General features: G+C 38.2%; 1 protein-coding gene across 5 annotated transcripts in view; it reads right to left on the reverse strand.

Annotated features, from left to right (window-relative positions):
* Positions 1-12,287: 12,287 nt before the first annotated feature.
* Positions 12,288-21,937, reverse strand: part of Srek1 (splicing regulatory glutamic acid and lysine rich protein 1) — a 42,093-nt gene continuing 32,443 nt past the window's right edge. For 2 of the 5 annotated variants that reach the window (XM_023705535.1, XM_004623038.2), the window contains 2 exons: positions 16,087-16,228; positions 12,288-14,077 (listed from right to left, as the gene is read on the reverse strand). In XM_023705535.1, the coding sequence (XP_023561303.1) occupies positions 13,928-14,077; positions 16,087-16,228 (292 nt within the window). In that variant the 3' untranslated portion in view covers positions 12,288-13,927. Of the gene's footprint in view, positions 14,078-16,086; positions 16,232-21,937 lie in introns of all 5 variants that reach the window. The other 3 variants (XM_004623036.2, XM_023705646.1, XM_004623037.1) reach the window with 2 other exon arrangements.

Consider the following 21,937-nt stretch of genomic DNA (forward strand, 5'->3'; position numbering starts at 1 on the left):
GGCAGATGGATCTACAACAGAAATTGAAGAGTCTATGCTGGAAGGCTGAAGGATCTATGCTAGAAGCCACAAGATAATGTTTGATGAAGGCCAAGACTGGTGTTCCTCTTTAGAAACAGAAGCAGATTCGTCCTTCTTTATTTCCCCTTTACACCATCCAGGTAACAAGCCACCTAGGATGAGCTTCCACACCCGAGTATGGAAACGCTGAGCTGATTTAGTTAAGCTTCTCTTACTCATTTTGATATAGCCAGTTATCCATTACATGTGCCATCATGCCCAGCTCTAAATGGTTAATAATGAAAGGATAAATACTAGAAAAAAAAATTCTGAATGGCTGAACACTGTGTCAGGAGTGAAAGAGCCAAGAATCAATCACACCTCAGTCCTAATCTGCTGCTTACCTACTCACGAAGCCTGGGATTCCTCATTTATTCCTTGAGCTTTGGATGCTTCACCTGTAAACAAAGAGCACCAAGGGATGAACTAGATTTCTAAGATTCTTCCAAGTTTGGAAATGCTGTTACTTGTGAACAATTCATTCAGAGTTGTGATATAAAAATGAGCAACGCCCATTATTCCTCTATAGCTAGTTAAATGGGCTCAAGATTTCATAGCTAAGGTTTTCTTAAGCCAAAAAATCTCTTATTTCACAATGTCTTGGATTTGCCACACAGGCTGCAGGAGGGCTTGTTGAGGCAGCCTCCTGCCACTGGCTCCACCTTCAATTATGAGGTCTATTTACCACAGGGATGCCCAGGGAAGCAGACAGAGAGCTTGCACTACAAACTGAGTTCCAACTGCCAAGCCCTCTACCACAAGGCTACACCACCCAGTGGCACTCTGTCCTACCCACACAAGGCATGAGACAGCTGGAGTGGAGGGGTCTCTTGCTTCTTTTGCCCTCAGTTTCAGTCTCACTGACAAGTTGCCAGATTCCCTTTTTGTTTCTGGGAAGACAGTTAAAGAATATACTTTCTTGTTATTACTGCTGTTAGTCACTGTTTTAATTATCACTGCAACTCTTAGGAACATTTTAAAAGTTTACCTACATGTGCAACTAAATAAACTCTCGAACTAAAGATTAGCCATACAATTTCAAAATTCGAGACATTATACCCTTTTCAACAAACTGTCAGTTATAAAGCGTTTAGTTTACGTCTTCATTACAACTTTGTATCCTTCGTATTTATTAGTATTTTGTCCTGATACCTACAAGTTACAGGAGAAAAGGTTTATTTCGGCTCACTGTTTGCAGAGGTTCCAGTCCACCGCTGGCTGGCTCCAAGGCAGGGAAGCACTGCAGAGGAGCATTGCAGAAGAGAAATAATCCACAGCAGGGCAGGCAGAAAGCAGCAAGCAGTGAAGCAGCTCCAGGCCTATCACATTCTAGTCCACCCAGGCACTATGTCTTTTGGGTGATGTACCCACACCCAGCATGGGGCTTCTACCATCCACATCCAGATTTCAGTTAAACCAGTTTAGCTATCACACCCCCTTAATCCCAGCACACACACACCCTAATCCAGCATCAGAGCCAGCCACATCTCAAAATCCCCACCTATGAGTGCATTAGGTTTTGGGAGGACATCTAGATACAAGCTTAGATTATGAATTTATGATCTGCTGCATAATCACATTATCCTGCTCAGTGTGGAAGCACACACTAGAGGTGAACCCCAACCCTCAGGAGGCTGATGCAGAAGAATCACCACAAATTCAAGGCTACCTCAGATACATAGCAAATTCAGGGTCCAGCCTACACAGCAACATTTTGGTTAAAAAAAAAAAAAAAAATTACATCATCCCGATTAGTGTGTCAGAGTTCAACCTCTATTTAAGTTTCTGATATTATCTTATTCTCATACCTTTCAGTTAATAGGAGTCTGAAGTTAGCATAGAAGAGTATGGGCATGGGAACAGACTCAGCACAAGTGGTAAAGTAAGACCTCTTCTTTGCTGGTGAGCAGCCTCTTGGATGGATAGCCCCACTTCCATTAGTCCTAAGCTACTTGGACACCAAGGCGCTTAACTATGGAAGCACAATAGCACCGCTAGGTAGCTCAGCCTCCCTTGAGGATGAACTGTCCAGAAATTAGGACTTGCAAGCACAAGTTGTTTATCGGTTGTCACTGGCCACGCTGCATGGTGAGGAGTCTACTCAAGCTGGACTGAGGATTCTATCAGAATACTTCCACTCTTCCTCTTTTCTTAAGACCCAGAGGATTTACACTTTAAACTATAAGATCCTCCTGTCATGATCCTTTCCTAGGCTTTGGGAAGACTTTAGCAATGTGTATGTATTGTCAATTTTCTAGGAAGTAAAATACTGGCCAAAAAATACATGTAAGTTAAACATTATAACAGCAGATTTTCACTTTTATCAACTAACAGAAACTATGTCCAAACCACCCAACACAACAAAAAGCTAGAAACCTACACATACACACAATGACTTTCAGAAATCAGACGTCATACATTCAGGTCAGTAAACAGGTGAACCCTGTATGACTGTGCCAGCCTACTGCCCAGAAGCCACAGATTGAAGGACAGGAAGGGAGACCAAGGCCAAACCCAGTGGTCTGAAAGCAGCCTTTGTACCTACTGAGGTTGAGAGCCAGGATCACAGAGCAACACTACACAGGAGAGAGCTGCACAGAGAAAAAGCTTTGACAATCTGCAAACCAGTGTGAACCATTTGTCTTCAGCTAAGGAATGATCAGCATATGCACAGCAAGTAACTAGCCCAAGTCCAGGAAAAACTCTGTGAACAATTAAAGCTCTAGGACTCAAAAACAGCTAACACTTGTTGGTGTTCCATGAGCTTGAGGACTAAGAAACAATTCCCAGGGCATCCAGTGCTCAGAAAGCCGTCACTTCAGAGGGAGCAAATGTGCCCTAGAGGAATAGCTGAAGCAAGCCTCCATGAGAAAACCTAACAAGAAACAGTTACCAAGTAAATGCAGAGCTCACGAAAAACCATACAATACAAAATATATTTGGCACTCAGAAAGTTAAATTTCGTAAGTTATATTTTATGTGTTACCTTACATGTAAACATACAGACAAGGCAAATAGATAAACAATTTAAGTTAAACTGCAAAATGTAAGAGTATTTTTTAAAGATATGCTGATGAGATTAACAGACAAGAAACTAATCACATGCTATTTGATATTTTGATCAATGATGAACCACACAGAGGTAGTCTCACAACAGTGTTGTGAGTATACTCTACCACATCCACATGACAAAAATAACCAGACACATTTTTCAACATATAACTTCATCATTAAATGACACATAACTGAACAGAATATTACTAAACTCAGAAACAGAGCAACATAACTCTCAAAAATGGAAGAAAACAGCTTAAAAAAAAAAAGAAGAAAAAAGAGCATGAGTGAGTTGCATTACAACTCCAAGTAACTAGTCATACACCATAAAAAGAAAACCAAATAATGGTTGGAAATTTTCCAAATTTAATACAAACACAGAACAAACAAGCTTAAGAATCAAGAAATACCACTAAAAAGCTACACCAAAACCCATAGGATTTAAAAAAAAAAAAAATGGAAGAAGAAAAAAGCAACATTTTGTGTTAGAAAAATGATAGCAGTCATTTTTATGGAAACAAAACCACAACTCAATGGCATCATACATTTAGAAGTATAGAAAAAAATAATAATGAATGAAAAGTTCTACAGTCAATAAGACTTTTTTTTATTTTAGAGGCGAGTCTACAGGGTGTTCAGGGTCTCACTACTAGATTGGACTCATAATGATCCACCTGTTTACAGACTCCCAAGAGCTGGGATCACAGGAGCATGCCACCACACCCAGTCTGTTGCTGTCTCAACACGCCCTCAGGGTGAGGCCTGCTTGGCAGGCCCGGGGTCAAACCCACCCCTGCACCTGCTTGCAGGCACTTTAATCCACTGAGCTATTTGGCCAGCCCAATAAGACATTTTTATAATATTAAAATTGAAACAAAAACTTATTCAGTATATGGTAGTGAAGGAACCCATAACCAGCAAACCTCTAAGAAAAAGTATAGAGTAGAAATCTGGATCTACACAAAACAAGAAACACCACTGTGAACCGCAAATTTGTGGGTATATATGAGCTACTTTTATCTTCTCTAAAATACAAATGCTAGGGCCAAAGGGGTGGTTCAGTGCTGGAGCACTTAACCAGCATGCATAAGGTGCTTGGTTCAACCGAAAAGGCAAAATACAACTACGTAAAGCAAAACTAGCATAATGTAGGCATTTTAACACAGTGTAAGTAAATAAAATGTGTGACCAAAAAGTGGCACACATCTGCGACTAGGTAAAGAATATTGTAAGGGTCTTATGCTACGTTGCTTAAAATTCGACAAGATAACTTTATAAAAGTATATATACAACTTTAAAATGACTTAAAAATTGAAACAGAATTACAGCTAGGATGCAGCAAAGAAAATAAAATGAAATATGTGATAAAGTATTCCACTTGTTCAAAAGAAGACAGATACAGAGAAAGGGGGAACAAAACCCAAAAAAATGAAGGACAGACAGCAAGACAGTAGTAACATTAGTAACATGCAGCCAGCACAGGGACACATGCCTCTAAAGGAACTATGGGAGGGTGAAGCATGAGGATGCCAAATTCAAGCCCACTCAGGACAACTGGGCAGCACAGCAGGACTGTCTGAAAACCTAAAAACGCTGTTAGGGCTGAGGATGTAGTTTAGCTCAGTACAAAGACTTTTGGGTTCAATTATCTATTGCTGGAAGTGGAGGGAGACATTCAATGTAATTGATCTAAACACTTCAACCTAAAGGTAGAAACTGTTTCACAGGGGCTGGTGAGATGGCTCAGTGGTCTAAAGTACCTACTTAGAACAAGCTTAGCAAAGCACAGGGACCGCGGTTCAATCCCCCAGCACCACATGCCAGCCAGCCCTGCCCCCTGGTGGGCTGAGCTGGCCACACACACACACATACACACAAAATAAAATAAAAAAACAAACACTTTAAAAAATAAAAAATAAAGAAAGTGTTTCACAATGGAAAAAAAATAGTGCTCGCTTCGGCAGCACATATACTAAAATTGGAAAAAAATAATAGCAAGACCAAAGTATATGCTGCCCAGTTTGAATAAATACACACACACACGCTAAAAAATTAAAATTAAAGTTTGTGTTTTTTTGTTTTTTGTTTTTTGGTTCTTTTTGTGCAGTACTGGGGATTGAAGTCAGGACCTTGAGCTTGCCAGGCAAGTGCTTAATCTACTGAGCTATCTCCCCAGCCCAAAATTAAAGTTTTAACTGACAGTATTAAAGATATAAAGACAGGAGTTGAGGAGATAGCTCAGCAGTCTAAACAGGCACCTGGCAAGCACAAGGTCCTGAGGTCAATCTCCAGTACCAAAAAAAAAAAAGACCAATCCAGATTTAAAAAGACACAAGTGAATATGGAGAGGAATCACTATAGCTCTTACATATTGATACGGCAGTATTATGAACTTCACACCAATTAACTCAATAACTTAGATTAAATGGCCAAACTCCTTCAAAAACACAACATTCAAACTCACTTCAAAATACAGTAGGCTAGTGAGATAGCTCAGCAGACTAAGCCTGTTTAGGCAAGTACAGGGACCGGGGTTTCAAACCCCAGCACCACATGCCACACCAGCTACACCTGCAGAGACTGGGCATGGTGGCACAGTCCTGTAATCCCAGTGCTGGGGAGGATGAAAACAGGAGGATCACTACAAGTTTGAGCTACATAGTGATACCCTGTACCAAATATGTAAAAATAATTAAAGCTGCACACTTCAGTAGTACATGCTTATATTCCATTATGCGGGAGGCTGAGGCAAGAAGACAAGTTTGAGGCCAGCTTGCATAACTGAGACCAAGCAAAATGTTAGTAAATCGGCGAAGGTTGCAATGTGGCTCAGTGCCACAGCACTTGCCTAGCATGTACAAAGCCTGGGTTTATTTCCAGTACCTCAAAAACCCTAAACAAGAAACAACCATGAATCTGCTCTTACTACTGAATTTGCTACCAGAGAAAGCATATTCTAAACTAGGAGGGACTTTCTTGGAGAATTTGGCCTAAAAATGTGACAATCTCTCGAGATAAAGATATAGGAATGCTTTACCTTCTATCAAAATGAGGAAAACCACAGATTGATCTGAAGTTTAAGCAGCAACATCTGAAATGAATGTGAAAAGGTTGAGCTACAGAACAGACTAAAAGAAAAGGACTGAACTCTTAATACTACAGCTGTTTTTCTGACTGTGATTCTGTTCTACCTAATTACAATCACAACTGAACAGGAGTGCCTTTGACCCACAGCAGAGGAAGTATAGAATTGGGAGGACTTAACAAAGGTGCTAAAGGTGAGGTCAAGTCAGATCAACAGGTGCAATGAGGAAAGAAAAATATACAGTGCTAGTGAGAACCAGAAATAGGGATGTATACTCAGAACTGTAAACCAAATGCTAGATCCAGTCCTAGCCCAGGCCCAGTGAGTGTGTGGGAAAGCTTCCAGTTACCCTGCGCTGGTGGGACCTACTGGTCCCAGCCCAGGTGCAGCGAGGGTGAGACTCTCTCCCGCCCCCTTGGGACCATCCACCAATCCGCACCACCACCCCCACCCCACCCTCCCAGTGAGAATTTCTGCCACATTCTGGGGACCCCCAGATCCAGCCCTAACCCAGGCCCAGTGTGTGAGAGAGCTGCCTCTCCCCACTACTCCACCTTATCCCCTCCAGACGCTGTCAGCTCAGGCCTGGACTACAGGCCTGGGGTGAAACCCTTCAGCTGCAATCCCTGCAGAGTAGGGGACAAAGCCACCCAGCTAATCCAGGAGCAGAACATCTTGCCAGAGGGGCACAACAGGATCACTCCCAAGGGCAGCAGCAGGAAGGAGTTGAGCACAGCAGCCAGACCCAAACCAGGCACAGCAGGATAAATCCAAACTCTGTAGATCTGCACCTGAATTTCAGTAAGTGCTAAGGTTATAACTGCACCAAAGCTCGTACAACAAAGGTCAGAACACAGTGCTACACAAAATGACAATGAAGAGGAGCAAAATGCAATCTCAGAACCCAAGCCCACCCATAACAAGTGCAGAGGACACTAACACAGAACAGACTGGGAATTACACAGCTGAAATCAATGAATCAATAGCTTCTGAAATAAAGAAACAACTGCAGAAAGGTATAGAGGAATTCAGATTGGAAATGAAAAAAGAAATCCCTGAATTAATAGCATCTGCAGTAAAGAATCAAATGCAGAAATATATGGAGGAAACCCAATGCCCACCCAGAACAAGTGCAGAGAACACTAGCTCAACTCAAACGTATGAATTAATAGCGTCGAAAGTAAATAAGCAACAGAAGAAAGTTACAGAGGAACTCAGAGCGGAATTCTTTTCTGAAATAAAGAATTCTCTGAACTCACAGCATCTGAAGTAAAGAATCAACTACAGAAACCAAATGCTTTGTCTGGAACAGGATGAGTTTATGGTGCTGGCCAGACATGCAGCATTATAACAGCTAGTGTTTAGTAAGTTTTGTGTCTGATAATAGGAAACACAAGATGAGTTCAAGAGAGGGAAATGTAGACTTAGAGGCCATGGCTCTCTAATGGACTACATTTACCAACTCCATTGTTATACTAAAGTCATTCTACATTGAGGAGCAGCAGAATATTTTGTTGGGGGCCAGGGAGATAGCTCAGTAGAATAAGTGCTTGCCTGGCAAGCGCAAGGGCCTCAGTTCAATCCCTGGTTCCACCAAAAAAGGGATATTTTGTTGTTTTTTTGATGCAGGGTCTCACTAAGGAATTCAGGCTGGCCTTGAGCTCATTTTGTAGCCCATGCTGGTCTCAAACTCACAGCAATCCTACTGCTGCAGCCTCCCAAATGCTGGAACTACAGGTGTGAGCTACCACACCTGGCTCAGAATACTTAAAAGACTTAGCTTTAGTGAACTTTAGGATGTTTATCCCAAGGTAAGGAAGTGCTAGTTACAAAAATGAACTGTATTAAAATTAAACCTTGATTATGACCAAATAATCCTTCAAAGATAATGCAACTTAAGATTTTATTTTTGGTACCAGGGATTGAATTCAGGACCTTGTTTTTACCGAGCAGGTGCTGTGTCACTGAGCTGTATCTCCAGCCCACAACTTAAGATTTTGGGTCGATGTCTTCTGTCAAAAGTTGTTGCTACAATCTGAGATCCTTCAAAGTCTTCTGAAAAAAGGTCAAAAAAGTCTAAACCCACTAGTGTCAAAGGGTAAACTTCAAAGGCTCTCCTCCTCCACTCCAGTATATAAGACATAACACATTTTGAAAACCAAACTGGCCACTAACCTTTAACCAACAAGACACTAAGGAGCCGGTCTACATGGAAAAATCAGCACGCACAGCTCATCATCTCTAGCCAACTAAGCCGGGAGGTCACCCAAGATTCTAAACTGATGTACCTCTGAGGCAATTCTGAAGATGTGGACTAACAGGCTGTCTTGCTTCAAAGACCACCCTAAATACACAGCTCATTCACTAAATGAAGAGCTATATCTCTGATAAGAGAAGGCATTTTACTTGCTGGTAAAAGACATGAGGATAACTTTCATTGCATAAGTATCCTAGCAAAAAGCTGTTTCTATAAACAAAAAGGGAAATTTAGAAAGCAACTATCATTTACTTTAATATACAAAATGTTTAATACAAAAGCCTTGTGTGCCTGTAATCCCAGCTCTTGGGAGACTGTAAACAGGCGGATCACAAGTCTGATCTAGTAGTAAGACCCTGAACACCCTGTAGACCATTCCCTAAAATACAAAGGAAAAAAAAAAAAAAAAAAAAGCCTTGCCTAGTTATTGATATACGTTAAGATTATACAATATACAAAATCTCAATTTTGAAAATAACTTTGAACACTGGAAGGACCAATTATCACCTTGCAGCTATAAAAACAAGCTGTGAGCCGTGGCACACTCCTAAGCATGAGGAACATGAATCCCAGTCCAGCCTGGGATACACAGCAGGCCATCTCAAAAGAACAAAAAACAAAAATGCTCACATCTATGATTATGCAAATAAGATACCACCAAAACAAGTGAAATTACTACTCAACAGGGGCAAGACATTATTTTCATTTTATTAAAACACAGCAACATAATAGCATGAGTTGATAAATTTTTTACTGGTGCCATTAAAAGTCCTACTCACATATACAACACCTATGCAGTGTATTTACATTTACATTTTAAATTCTTCCCTTGATAATCTACAACACTGCTCTATTATTCAAGTTTTGAAGATAATTGTCTATTAAATTGAATTACAGAGCTATACAGTATTTCCAAATTTAATGTTCAGTGAAAATCAGGTTTCTCTAAGTTATTACCCACAATGTTACTTGTTACCAACAATTACCTTTCAACTGCTAAAACTTAATCTCTTCTGATTCTTTCAGTGTAAGTTTTATAAATTTCAAGGCCAGGCATGGTGGCGCACACTGCACACCTGTAATCCCAGCACTCAAGAGGTAAAGGCAGGAAAGTCACCTTGAGTTTGATGAGGTCAGCCTGGGCTGTATAGTAAATAGGCCAATCTGAGTTACATAGCCAGACCCTGTCTGAAAAGGGGGGGAAGGGGAAGAGAAATGAAAATACAATCTTATACAAATAAAATCTACACAGGTAAAATATATGACAAACGTAACTTTCCAAATTACATTAGCTACATATTTAAAAGTCAGGTAACAGATTGAAACGCTCTTTTCAAAAAATTTAGTAAACAATGTTGTATGGGGGGGAAGGTATGTTATGTTGTATAAGGGGTTGGGATAGCTCAGTGGCAGAGAGCTTGGCTACTGTGCATGAAGTCCTAGATTTGATCTCTTGCACCTCCACCACCTCTAAAACGGGAAAAGAGTAGACATAAACTGATAATTGTAATCAATAAATTGTAAGAAATACTAACAATACCTTAGATTGAAATAGAAAGAGATCTATTGGTTACTAAAGCTAACCCATCTATGGACTAAGAGACCAAAAATGCATTTTTATTTTTTAAAAAAGTATCGTTCTTCAGGCAGCATAACATTTATAAATAAAAGTAACCTCAGAAAGACTCTCATAAGACTGAGATTAAATATGGAAGGCAGTTTTATTTTAAAAGATTACTTTATTACATTTATACTACACTTCTTCCACAAATAAAAATCAACCCTTTTGAAAGGAGCACTTTTGAAATCTGAAAATAATTTAAGTGATTATTACATTAGTAAATAACATGAGCAAATACTAAAAATAGAGGAAATTAAAAATATTTAAACACCTACAGAACACATGGTTATTGTACTTTACCTGTTTAAGAATGTGTAACTCCGGCCAATTATAATCAAACACAGTTTTTTAAAATGAAAATGTTTTTAAAAAATGAAAGTAGTAAGAAATGACTCACTGAATGTGAGTGACCTAATGTATCTGTCTAAAAGGATTTAATTGCTAATTTAACTACTAAGCATGATTAAATAAGTCTGTGCTATTCTTATAATACAATGTTAGAAAAAAACCTTGAAAGCCTACAACAGTATATTATAATCCTTAAATCTGAGTAATATCTTCATTTGAGGGCAGGTTTGGTTCAAATTATTTTATTTTAAAATAAGGGTAGTAATATATACATAGGAAAACTAAGGATCCTGGAAATTATTAATATCACAAAAAAAAATTTCTAGACCAAAAAAAAAAAAAAAAAAACCTTTTGGTAATAAATACTAGTTTTATTTTTAATTGAGCACCCCAAAACTTTAACCCTCTTGATACTTAAAAGTCACAATCTGACTTGCTTTTTACTGATAAGCTAATTAGGTTAGCTGGAAAACAGCAAGTAATAATCATTGAAATTAAGAATTTACATTTTCACAAACAGAACTGGCTAGCTTATGAAGGACTACTTTATGATAGTAGGTCAGTGTACATTGCTGAAAAGCAGTTACGAACACCAACAAAATTTGTCTAAAATGGTGAACAGCAACTACAATTTAAGGAACAGAATATAATCTCTGTGAAATAAAGCTAAAAGGACAACCAGAATGTAGCAATTGTGTAAGAGCTGTCTCCTTGGCCTTACCTCAGTTTTCCTGACATCCTCTACCTTGGATGAAAAAAGAAGTCTTGAATAAAAAAATAAAATAAAAAAACCTTAAAAGAAAATTTTAAAAACCACAGTAACTCTAAGTAAACAAACAAAACCTGTGTTCGCTCTCCCACTTCTGCTTCCGCTCTCTCTCTCAAGAGCCCCTCCAAGGAGCCAAAGAAGCCTTGCTTCCCTGTAGGAAAGTGTCAAATCCCACAGTCACCTAATTTCACTTTCTCTAGATCCCTTGTATTTTTCTTACTCTCAAGGCTTCCTAAAATTATCTTTTCAAGATTGTGATTATTTTAAAAATTAAAAAGGATGAGCAGGAAGAAAAGTAAGCAGCAGGAATCAAATTAAGTAATTTTTAACACTAAAAATTTTCAGGGTCCAGACTGTAAGAAAACAAATTTCAAATGACTATTTTAGACACCACTCCCCATGGCAAACCAATCTCTGTGCCAACTAAAACAAAGGTAGAGTGAAAACTAAGATTTTTTTTTTTGAAATGCATAAACAGATACTTTCCTCTAAAATACTTAGCTTTATTAGAGAAAATGGTACTAAAAATAACAAAGATTCAAACATTTGGCCTATTCTACTTACATATCATAAATAAGACAGCTGTTGATGCAAGACACACACTCTTTCACAGTCTTTCTGTGTGCACCCAAGCATTACTGTATCAGAATAAGCTGTTTACCAGCCAACCGTATGTGGCTGAATGACTAAAATGACCCTCTATACTTTACATAGTAAAGCATTTTGGAAACTTTTAACATACACAGTGACAAAAAGGGAAAAAAACCCAAACACACAGTAATTCTGAACACATGAAGATGATTAAGCAGCTTCATTATCAAACCAGGCTTCATTATTTGCAAAAGGGGTAATGTTTCCCATTCTCCACTAAGTACTTAAGTTTCTTTCTTTCTTTTCGAATGTATTTGGCACAGGGTCTCACTATGCAGTTCAGACTCCATAGTGATCCTCCTGTTCTCAGCCTCCCCAGTGCTGGGATTACAGGCATGTACCACCACGCCCAGCTTCTGTGGCTGGCTCAGTGCGCCCCGGGGCAGGGCCGGCGCAGCATGTGCTGCCAGGTACTGAACTCCAGTCTTTGCACTTGCCTAAGCAGAGGCTTAGTCTACCAAGCCATCTCACCGGCCCTCTTAAGTTTCAACTGTTTTAACATTAAAAGAAAACTCAAGTTGAAACCAAGTAACTAATGTGCTACTCAGTTTTTATAATCTACAAAAGTAACTCTTCCCATGAGGTAAGGCAACTGAGTAATTTGATTGTATTAGATTGCATTAAAAAATTATACATGATTTTTAATAATTAAAAGTATTACTTTTTGTAAATAATAAAAAAGCTCAGAAATAACAGGTAAAAATTTGGGGGAAAATATTAGCAAAATGTTGTCACTTTACTCTTATGCATACTTTCTCCAAAACATAAGCTTGATGATAGATGACCTGTATCTCAAACTCAAATAAACATATCCTTAAAACATAAAAAATCTATATACTCTTAATCCTCCCTTAAAATTTGAGTTGTATACAATGCTTACGAGAAACTGATTGAGAGGCAATATAAGGCCATCCAATGTAGTCAACTAAAAGGTTTCCTTTGATTTGAAGAAAAAAGAACATGTTTATTTTCAGTTATCACAGTATAAAATTGATGGTCCCAACACTGCACTGTTTTAAACTCTGAAGGCAGTCTTGAAAACAGTACTTCCCTTTCATACCTGAACTAAGTAAGAAGCTCTTCTGACACTCCACTTACACACTTCTCTATGGGTTTGAATATCCATCTAGATTCCATATGAATTGAGAATGACTAGCACATATAAAATTCTAGAAAACAGTATACCACATTGTAGAAGGCACTAAAGCTTCAGCTTGTGCTCCCATTGCCCATTTTGAAACCCAGTTTCTTTTTTATAAAGGCATCTTTGCCACCTACAGCTGACAAAACACACTGCGATATTCATAGTAATGTTGGAAATGTCAAGAAAGTTTAAAAACTGCTTCCTTCATGGGTAGACCCAATGATTCTGAACAATGAATACTAATATATTATTATTAGTATTCAACACAGTTGCTCTTCCTTTTGAAAGAGAACAGTAGCATGCATTGTCAGTTGTTTGTTATACACTTATTTGAGCAATTTTAATCTGTATAATTAAAGAAAAATTGCTGTCCTAAACAGTGAGCAAAAAGAAAACACAATAGTGAAAATTTAACACAATCACTTTAAATCCTGTGAAGTAAATGTTAAAACTTCTTACATACTTTTGCACTTACAATGGTGTGTATATACTTGCACCAATTTCAAGCACATCATCAAATTGTATATAATGAAATTTTTCTTTTAAAAAAGTGAAACAATACAAAATTCACTAACTAGCATTTTCTGAAGAGCCACCAATGCTTATCTCCAGTTCCTAGGAATAGTACAAATTTGGATGACTGATGTTCAATTTATTTGCAATGGTTCTTGGCAAACACTAACAAACCACATGAAAAGTGTGTCAGCCACCATGGAAATGCACAGATTTTAGATGAAGAGTTTGGGTAACCTGTGGTATTTTCACAACATCCGTGCTTTATCTCCTTACTCAGTAACAAGATGTCCACAACATCACCTGACAACTGGTGTGCCTATCTTTATGCTCAGCTAGGTCTCTTCCCTTTTTACATCTTGTTGAGAGAATTAAAAGCTTTGGATTTTATTCCAGCGTTGAGTGTAGAGGTGCATTAGTTGGTCCTATACTGCTTCAGTTTTGGTAGAGAGGTTTTCTTCATTTGGCTGACAATTTCCATTTTGCTGTACTTTATTTTCTTCAGTCCTTGGTGTATCTTTATCATCTACTTCTTTGCCCACACTCGATTCTGGTTCTTTATTGTGCTCCTTCTCCTGTAATGAACATTAAGGTACAGATTTACTGTTTTCTTTAAGAACTCTTACAGCTAAATGAAGGTAACGTTATCTTTTGTGAATTAACAAAACTGGGTAATTTTCTTTCATTACTCATCCTTTATACCTGACATAAAGGATAGAAAATCCATGGAAACTAAATTAAAAAATCAGGAAACAGAAGTCCTAAGGAAGTATACAATAAATATTGCCAACAGACTTGGAAAAGGGGAAGAGATAAAATGCCATGAAAAACAAAAATAAGGGAAAACAGAAAACAAAGGCATTATTCCTCTGATCATTAGGGTGGTCTTTCAACTTGGATGGCCTTAGGTGTACCCAGGTAGGTCATGGAGGCCTGGCCTTGGGATCTATACCTGGTACTATGTCCCTTACTCTCTGCTGCTCTTCCCCTGCTCTGCTCTGCCATCAACTGAGCAGCTTTGCTCCACCACAACCCTGGAGCCAACCGACCATGGGCTGAAATCAAGAGCAAATTAAAAGTTGTTGCTGTTGAGCACTGTGTCCAAAAATGGGAAAGGTGACTAATGCAATTTCACTTTAGGAAGACTATTCAAGAATAACCCAGCTAAGGGGCCAGGGAGATGGCTCAGTGGAATAAGCGCTTGCCTGGCAAGCTCAATGGCTTGAGTTCAATCCCCGGTTCCACAAAAAAAAAAAAAAAAAAGAATAACTCAGCTAGGTACGGTGATACACATCTGTAATCCTAACTACTTGACAGGGTAAGGCAGGATGACCAAAAGTCGGAGGCAATGCTAGGAAGTTCAAAGAAAATACTCTGTCTCAAAATTAAAAATTTAAAAAAGATGAGTGGATATGGCTTTGTAGAAGAATGCTTTCCTAGAAACCGTGAGGCCTTAGGTTCAACCCCCAGTATTGAAAAATAAGTCTAAATTTCATCCCCAGCTTAACGGAGAATAAATGAAAACAAAGACTACCAGGCACACAATATACATTCAATAAACATTATCCATGTCATCAATGATGAACCTCTATATGATCAATGCAAGTTTCAGAACACCTAATTTCCAAATATCAATGAACTCTGGCAGAACAGTAAAGAAACTTAGAAGCTCTTACATTATCTAAAGAAATGGGGGCCAGGGAGATGGCTCAGTGGTATAAGCGCTTCCCTGGCAAGCGCAAGGGCCTGAGTTCAATCCCCGGTTACGCAAAAAAAAAAAAAAAAAAAAGAAAGAAATGCAAACTTGGTAGAATTTAGTTTTCTGTAATATAATAATAAAACAAATCAAATTTTAACTACTCATTACAAAACCAGCCACAGTCTTGTCAAAGTTAATAAAACATTCTGTGGAATATGGCAACAGATAAAAAGCATTTCTTTAAATATATCAAATATTCATTTCCTGTAAATTTTTAGAATTTACTGGTATGCTATTTCCTGATTCTCTAAGAAATGTGACTTTTTAAATTTTAACTGGCTCTTACCTCTTCCAAACTTAATTTTTAAAAATTACCAAGTATTTTAAAATACCAACAACGCACAAGATTCTCTTGCTGTGATGAAGCTTTCTGTTTAAAACTGCTTTTCCAGGGGCTGAGGGGAGGGCTCAGTGACACAGCGCCTGTCTGGCAAGCACAAGATCCTGAGTTCAATTTCCAGTACAAAACAAAAACCCAGGGGCCGGGGAGATGGCTCAGTGGAATAAGCGCTTCCCTGGCAAGCACAAGGGCATGCATTCAATCCCCGGTTCCACCAAAAAAAAAAAAAAAAAACAAAACTGGAGCATGGTAGTATACACCTACAATCCCCTTGTAGTACTCTGGCAAACTGGGACAGGAAGACCACAAGTTTGAACCTGGCCTCAGCACTTCAGAGACCTAGCAAGACCATGTCTCAAATAAAAAAATAAAAGGGCTGGGTTCAATCCCTAGTACTAAATAAAAAAAAATTTAAAAACTGCTTCTATGTGATACAGAACAATCTCAATTCTTCGTGACCGCAGTAATCAAGCACTGTTGCTTACTTTAACTGAAGCACTGTTCTTCTCCAGCTTCTCCTTCCCATCTCTATCATTAGAACTCTTTTTCGTGGACGCTGAACGCTCTTTTTCTCTTCTTTCATTGATGTGGTCCCTTTCTTTTTCTCTTTTTTTATCCTTCTTATTTCTGCTATAAGAATATTGATAGCATGTCAACTTATAAGAAATTAAAAACCTATCTTAACAAAATATCCTCATTTAATGCCTGCTATCTAAAGTAATGCATTTTAAATAAGCATCCTAAACTGGTTTGAAAAAAAAAATAGTCATATAACTCTTCTACAGTACCTCTTAGCCTAGTTAGCTTTTTAAAGATATTCAAGTCATTCTGCAGCAGCCATTACTGTATATGTTCACACAAAACACAACTTGAGTTTATTACTTGTGGAAGTCACTCATGGATTACTGGACTAAGGACAGTAATTGGAAGCCACTCATGGATTACTGGACTAAGGACAGTAATACAGTGTCCATACTATATAAAGAGTACTATGTTGTTCAGGAAATACCCAGGAAAAGTCTCATAGAGGTCAGGAAGGTAATTCAATAGTAGAGCACGACAGCACATGTTCTTATAGCCAAACCAAAAAAATTCCAAGTTTATATATATTTAGCGCAGATTCCATTTTTTCCCACATATTTTTCAACTGTGTTTAGTTTCATCTGTGGATTAGGAACAGGTTACAAGCCAACAGTATTTAGTTTTAAGCTCTTTTTTTTTTTTTTATTTGGCAGAACTAGGGACTGAACTCAGGCACTTGCGCTTGCCAGAGAAATGCTTATTCTACTGAGCCATCTACCTAGCCCCTCAACTCTAACTTTCATTTTTATCAAAAACTTAAAAAACAAAACACAAGCAAGAAAGTAATCATAACCCCAGGATGGGAAACATGCTGCTTATACTTTGGTAAAGTTCTTTAAAATAAATTCCTGGGCCTGCGAGATAAGCTCAGCAGACTAAAGCACCTGCTTAGGAAAGCACAGGGATGGCAAAGTGCACCCTGGCACCACGTGCCACACCAGGCCTGTCTCCAGGGTGGGCTGAGCCAGCTACAGAGTCCGGATGTGGCAGAACACACCCACAGTCCCAGTGCTGGGGAGGTCAAAAGCAGGAGCATCATGAGTTTGAGATCCAGCACCAGCCAAATACATAAAAAATAAAAACAAAAATCATAAATAATATATAAAATAAATTCCTTATAATTAAAAAAACCAAAAAATCAATTAAAAAAACTAATCATAAAGCAGTGGGATTAAAACTACACCTAACAGATATCAGTAACTTTCCTTATGTACAAACCCAATCAATGCCTAACTAGGTGACAGAACAAAAGACCTCATTTACAATGTGAACAAGAAAGAATACCTAAGAATAAATTTAGAGAATTTATATAACCTGTGCAAAAGGACCAGACATTCCTGAAAAACACCGAGAATCAACTGATACAGGAGAAAGAAATACCACATTCCTGAACAGAAAGACTGAGCATCAGAGAGCTTTATTATTCTATTTGTATAATCATTTCCCTAAGTTAATTTAGCAATTTAATGAAATTATAACATAAATCAATAGCTTTTTATTTCTGAACCTAAGCAACCAACTCACGTTCAAATGAGAAAAAATCTACACATGGTTAAGAAAGCTCAAAAAACAAAAGAGAGGGGGCCTGGCCCTAGCTCAGTTCTTTAAGTGGCTGCTTCCGCAAAGCTGTCAGCCTCAGGTTGTTGTAGTTCGATCCCCACAACCCTCCAGCCAGCCAAGAGTGCCCTGAAGGCATTCGAGGAGCAAAAAAAAAAAAAAAAGAGAGAGAGAGAGGTAGTGAAGAACATGGACACAGGACAACAAGACTTACCTTTCGGGGGGAGCAGAGGCCAGGCTCAGGCCCAGCATACGCTAAGCAAGCACTAAGTTCCACACTCAGACCCCTGTTATTTGAAATACTTTATAATCTCAATCATCAAAATCTCAACAGGCAATAGCACAGAATGGTCAGTCAAGCTGACAAAACAGCACAGAAGACTCAGATCCAAACATATACAGAAAATTTAGAATATGACAAAGCAACATTATCAAATTGTTTCAAAAACTTGAGTTTCTCACAAGTAGTACTAGAATACACAGAAATATTTAGAAAAATAAACCTGGGTCCAAGCTGGCTAAAGGTGCTGTGCCGACACGTAGCCAACACCATTTGTAAAGCAGATGCAGAAAGTCTCATGTACACTGCTGACCCAGAATCCTTTGAAGCAAATACAAAAGATACGGATAGTACACTGAGTAGAGCAGCTACAGCAGTAAGAAAGACTTCAAAAAAGGTTACAACAACATTCTCTTTTTCCAAAACTCCGAAACGAGCTTTATGGATGGCTGTCATGCCATCCCAGAACTCACTGGAGGGAAGAAGCCCCCCGAGCAGCGAGAAGCATGCAGTGAGTAGCACGCAGTCACCTTTCTGGCATGTCATCACTAGCAGGTATCCCAACTCCTTCCCTTGTCAGCCTTCCTTCTTTGAAAGACAAAGTCATACTTTAAGTAGATAGACTACTCATTTGTTTGTTTTGTTTTGTTTTGTTTTTTTTTTTTGCGGAACCAGGGATTGAACTCAGACCCTTGTGCTTGCCAGGGAAGCACTTATTCCACTGAGCCATCTCCCCGACCACACGACTACTCATTTGATGTAACATTTAAATTACAGAAAATTGTAGCCAAATAAGAAACCGAAAATGGTTCTTGCAATAGTACTTGGTGAAAGCAGAAGACAGGAAACACTAACCTATGCCACTTGATTTTCTTCTTAAAAGACTAAGGCTTACCTCTTACATTGTTCAAATTATTTTGTATAAAAATTATATTGATTTTGATATAATTTATCTCTTTGCTTATATCTCTCCTCTGAAGATCAAAATTTAAGTTACTTGTATTCCACTAGCTTTGTAACATGTATTGGTGGGTGCCAATTACTACTGTCAGTCTGTAGTATTCATGAATGAATTTATAGAAGTACATATTTGTATATCTCAAATTGTTCAGAGATTAAATGATATAACAAATATCAGAAAAAAATCTGCATATATTTCTGATTAAATAGTAGGGCACTGCATCTTTTGATGTACTTAATTGCTTTTTTTTTTTAATTTATTTATTTATTTTTTTGTGTGTGTGGCCAGCTCAGCCCACCAGGGGGCGGGGCTGGCTGACATGTGGTGCTGGGGGATTGAACCGTGGTCCCTGTGCTTTGCTTAGCTTAGCTTGTTCTAAGTAGGTGCTTTAGACCACTGAGCCATCTCACCAGCCCCCTTAACTGCTTTTTGATATTTTCTTCTCAAATAGTTTTAAGATCTTGAATGTGGATTTAAAAAGATCTGCCTTTATTAATAATTATGAAGAGGACTGATTCAAAATATTTTTCCAAATTGAGAAAAGAAAGTTTAGAAAACATTGTATATAATACAAAAGCAAGATATGAGACTAAACAAATGACACAGTTCTGGTGAAGTTAGCCAGTAGCAAATTTTAACTTAGTTGGGTATCATACTGAATTTTACTTCAAAGAACAGAACCAGGGAAGAGCTGTGGTAAGCATTGTTTATGCTCTTTACACAGATGCCATCAGCTTTGATAATCTGAGGTGAAAAGCATAGCTACGTTTATGGTCAACTTTGTATTCTGGTTTATAATTAAATGGAAAATCCAACATTTTCTTTGTAAAATATTCTTTCCTTTTTTTTTTTTTTTTGTGGTACCAGGGATTGCTCAGGTCCTTATGCTTGCCAGGCAAGTGCTTATTCTACTGAGCTATCTCCCCGGCCCTAAACTGTTTTTCAGAGTCTGATAGTATCTTTTAGTTTTCTTTATAGTCAGTAATACAAAAATAATGAAGTTCTTATGAATATGCTTTTATTTCATATTATTTAGGGAGTACTGCAAATGTTACACTGCTACTTAACAAGTTTCAAGAATTAGCTTTAATAACTGACTGTAGATTTTTTTCTCTACCATATAGGTGCCAGTTCACAGACAAGTAATTGATCCTTTTTGCTATATTTTAAAGGTAGTTATATTAATAAGAATTGTAGGGGCCAGGGAGATGGCTCAGTAGAATAAGCGCTTGCCTGGCAAGCTCAAAGGCCTGAGTTCAATCCCCGGTTCTGCAAAAAAAGAGAAAAGAAATGGGTCTATAATTCTACAGTGGAAAGAGGCAATAAGAATTGTATAAATAAACTTCAAACCCACCCACCCCCCAAAAAGCACCTGGGTCCATATACCAAATATGAAGATAAAACCTAATAGACCAAACATTTAAATGCAAAATAAAAAAAAAAAAAAGCACACATATAGAAATAGTTTCTCATAACTTTGGAATGTGATTTTATGACTCAAAATATCCAAATCACAAAATGAAACATTTACAAATTTGTAAAAATAAAAAGCTTATAATCAAGATTCATAAATTTCCAAAAAGAAAGGACAAACTGCAACTATAGTCAAATCAGCAAAAATAATTTCCCTAATATAAAAGGAGCTATTAAAACCAGGTATGGTAGCACACACCTGAGATCCCAGCTCCCTGGGAAACTAACTCAGCAAGATCTCAAATTCAAGACCAGCCTAGGTAAAATCAGCAGGACCTTGTCTGAAAAGAAAAAGAACAGACACATGTGGTAGCACACAGCTGAAACCTCAGCACTCTGGAGGCTGAGGGAGAAGGTTCATTGTGTGTTTAAGGACAGCCTGGATATACAGTGATTTCAACAGTGAGATCCTGTCTCAAAAAGAAAAAGGAAAAACTAAAAAAACAAAAAACAAAAACTTTTGGTGGCACATGCCTGTAATCCCAGCACTCAGGAGGCTGAGGCAGGAGGCTCATCATGAGTTCAAGGTCAACCTGGGCTACACAGAGGTCAAGGCCAGCCTGAACTACATAGCCAGACCCTGTCTCAACCCCCACACACAAATAAATAAAAAGGGCTGAGGGTATAGTTCAGTGTGAAGGCCTAGGTTCAAATAAAAAAGAGCTGTGGAAAATAGAAAAGGGAAAGGATTAAAAGCCCTCAAGGTAAAAAAGAGAAAGTACACTATCACAGGAAAGAAAGTACAAATGGTCTTGAAATATACACAGATGGTCAACTTCATATATAAGAGAAATGCAACTAAAATAATGCTGATAATGTCACTTCTTACCTACAAAATGGGCAAAAATCTGTATTGATAACCTGTCTTAGCTATTTTTTTTCATGTATTTAGCACCGAGTGTATGGGGTGTCACTATGTAGATCGTACTCGCAGTGATCTTCCTGTTTTCAGCCTCCCAAGCACTGGGATAACAGGCGCATAGCACCAGGCCCAGTCTTAATAGCTGTCCAGTGCGCCTCTGGGGCAGGGCCTGCACAGCTTGTGATACCGGGGATTGAACCCCAGTCCCTGTGCTCTGCCTGAACAGGTGCTTTAATCCGCTGAGCTATCTGGCTGGCCCTTATCCTATTGTAGCTATTACAAACATACCTTCTAATCCAGCAATAGCATTTCTGGAAATTTTTCTACACACATGTGTAACTATAAACCAAGGTTATATCTAAAGCTATTCTTTACAAAATTACATCACTTATAATAGGAAAACTGAGAAAGCCCAGTGTACCACAGACAGGATAAATAAACCACAGTTCTGCCAGACAATCAAAGTCCATGCAGTTATACACAGAATGAAGAGCCTGTATCTCAGCAATATGGAAGCAACGATAGTGTGCAACAGTGTACATTTTGTGCTTCTTATATGAAAAAAACAAGATATATTCTCATCTTATATCTGTATACACAGAAAAATAAGTAGTATCATTA

The sequence above is a fragment of the Octodon degus genome, unplaced genomic scaffold (assembly GCF_000260255.1).
Source record: "Octodon degus isolate 3935 unplaced genomic scaffold, OctDeg1.0 scaffold00001, whole genome shotgun sequence".
Classification (NCBI taxonomy): Eukaryota; Metazoa; Chordata; class Mammalia; order Rodentia; family Octodontidae; genus Octodon; species Octodon degus.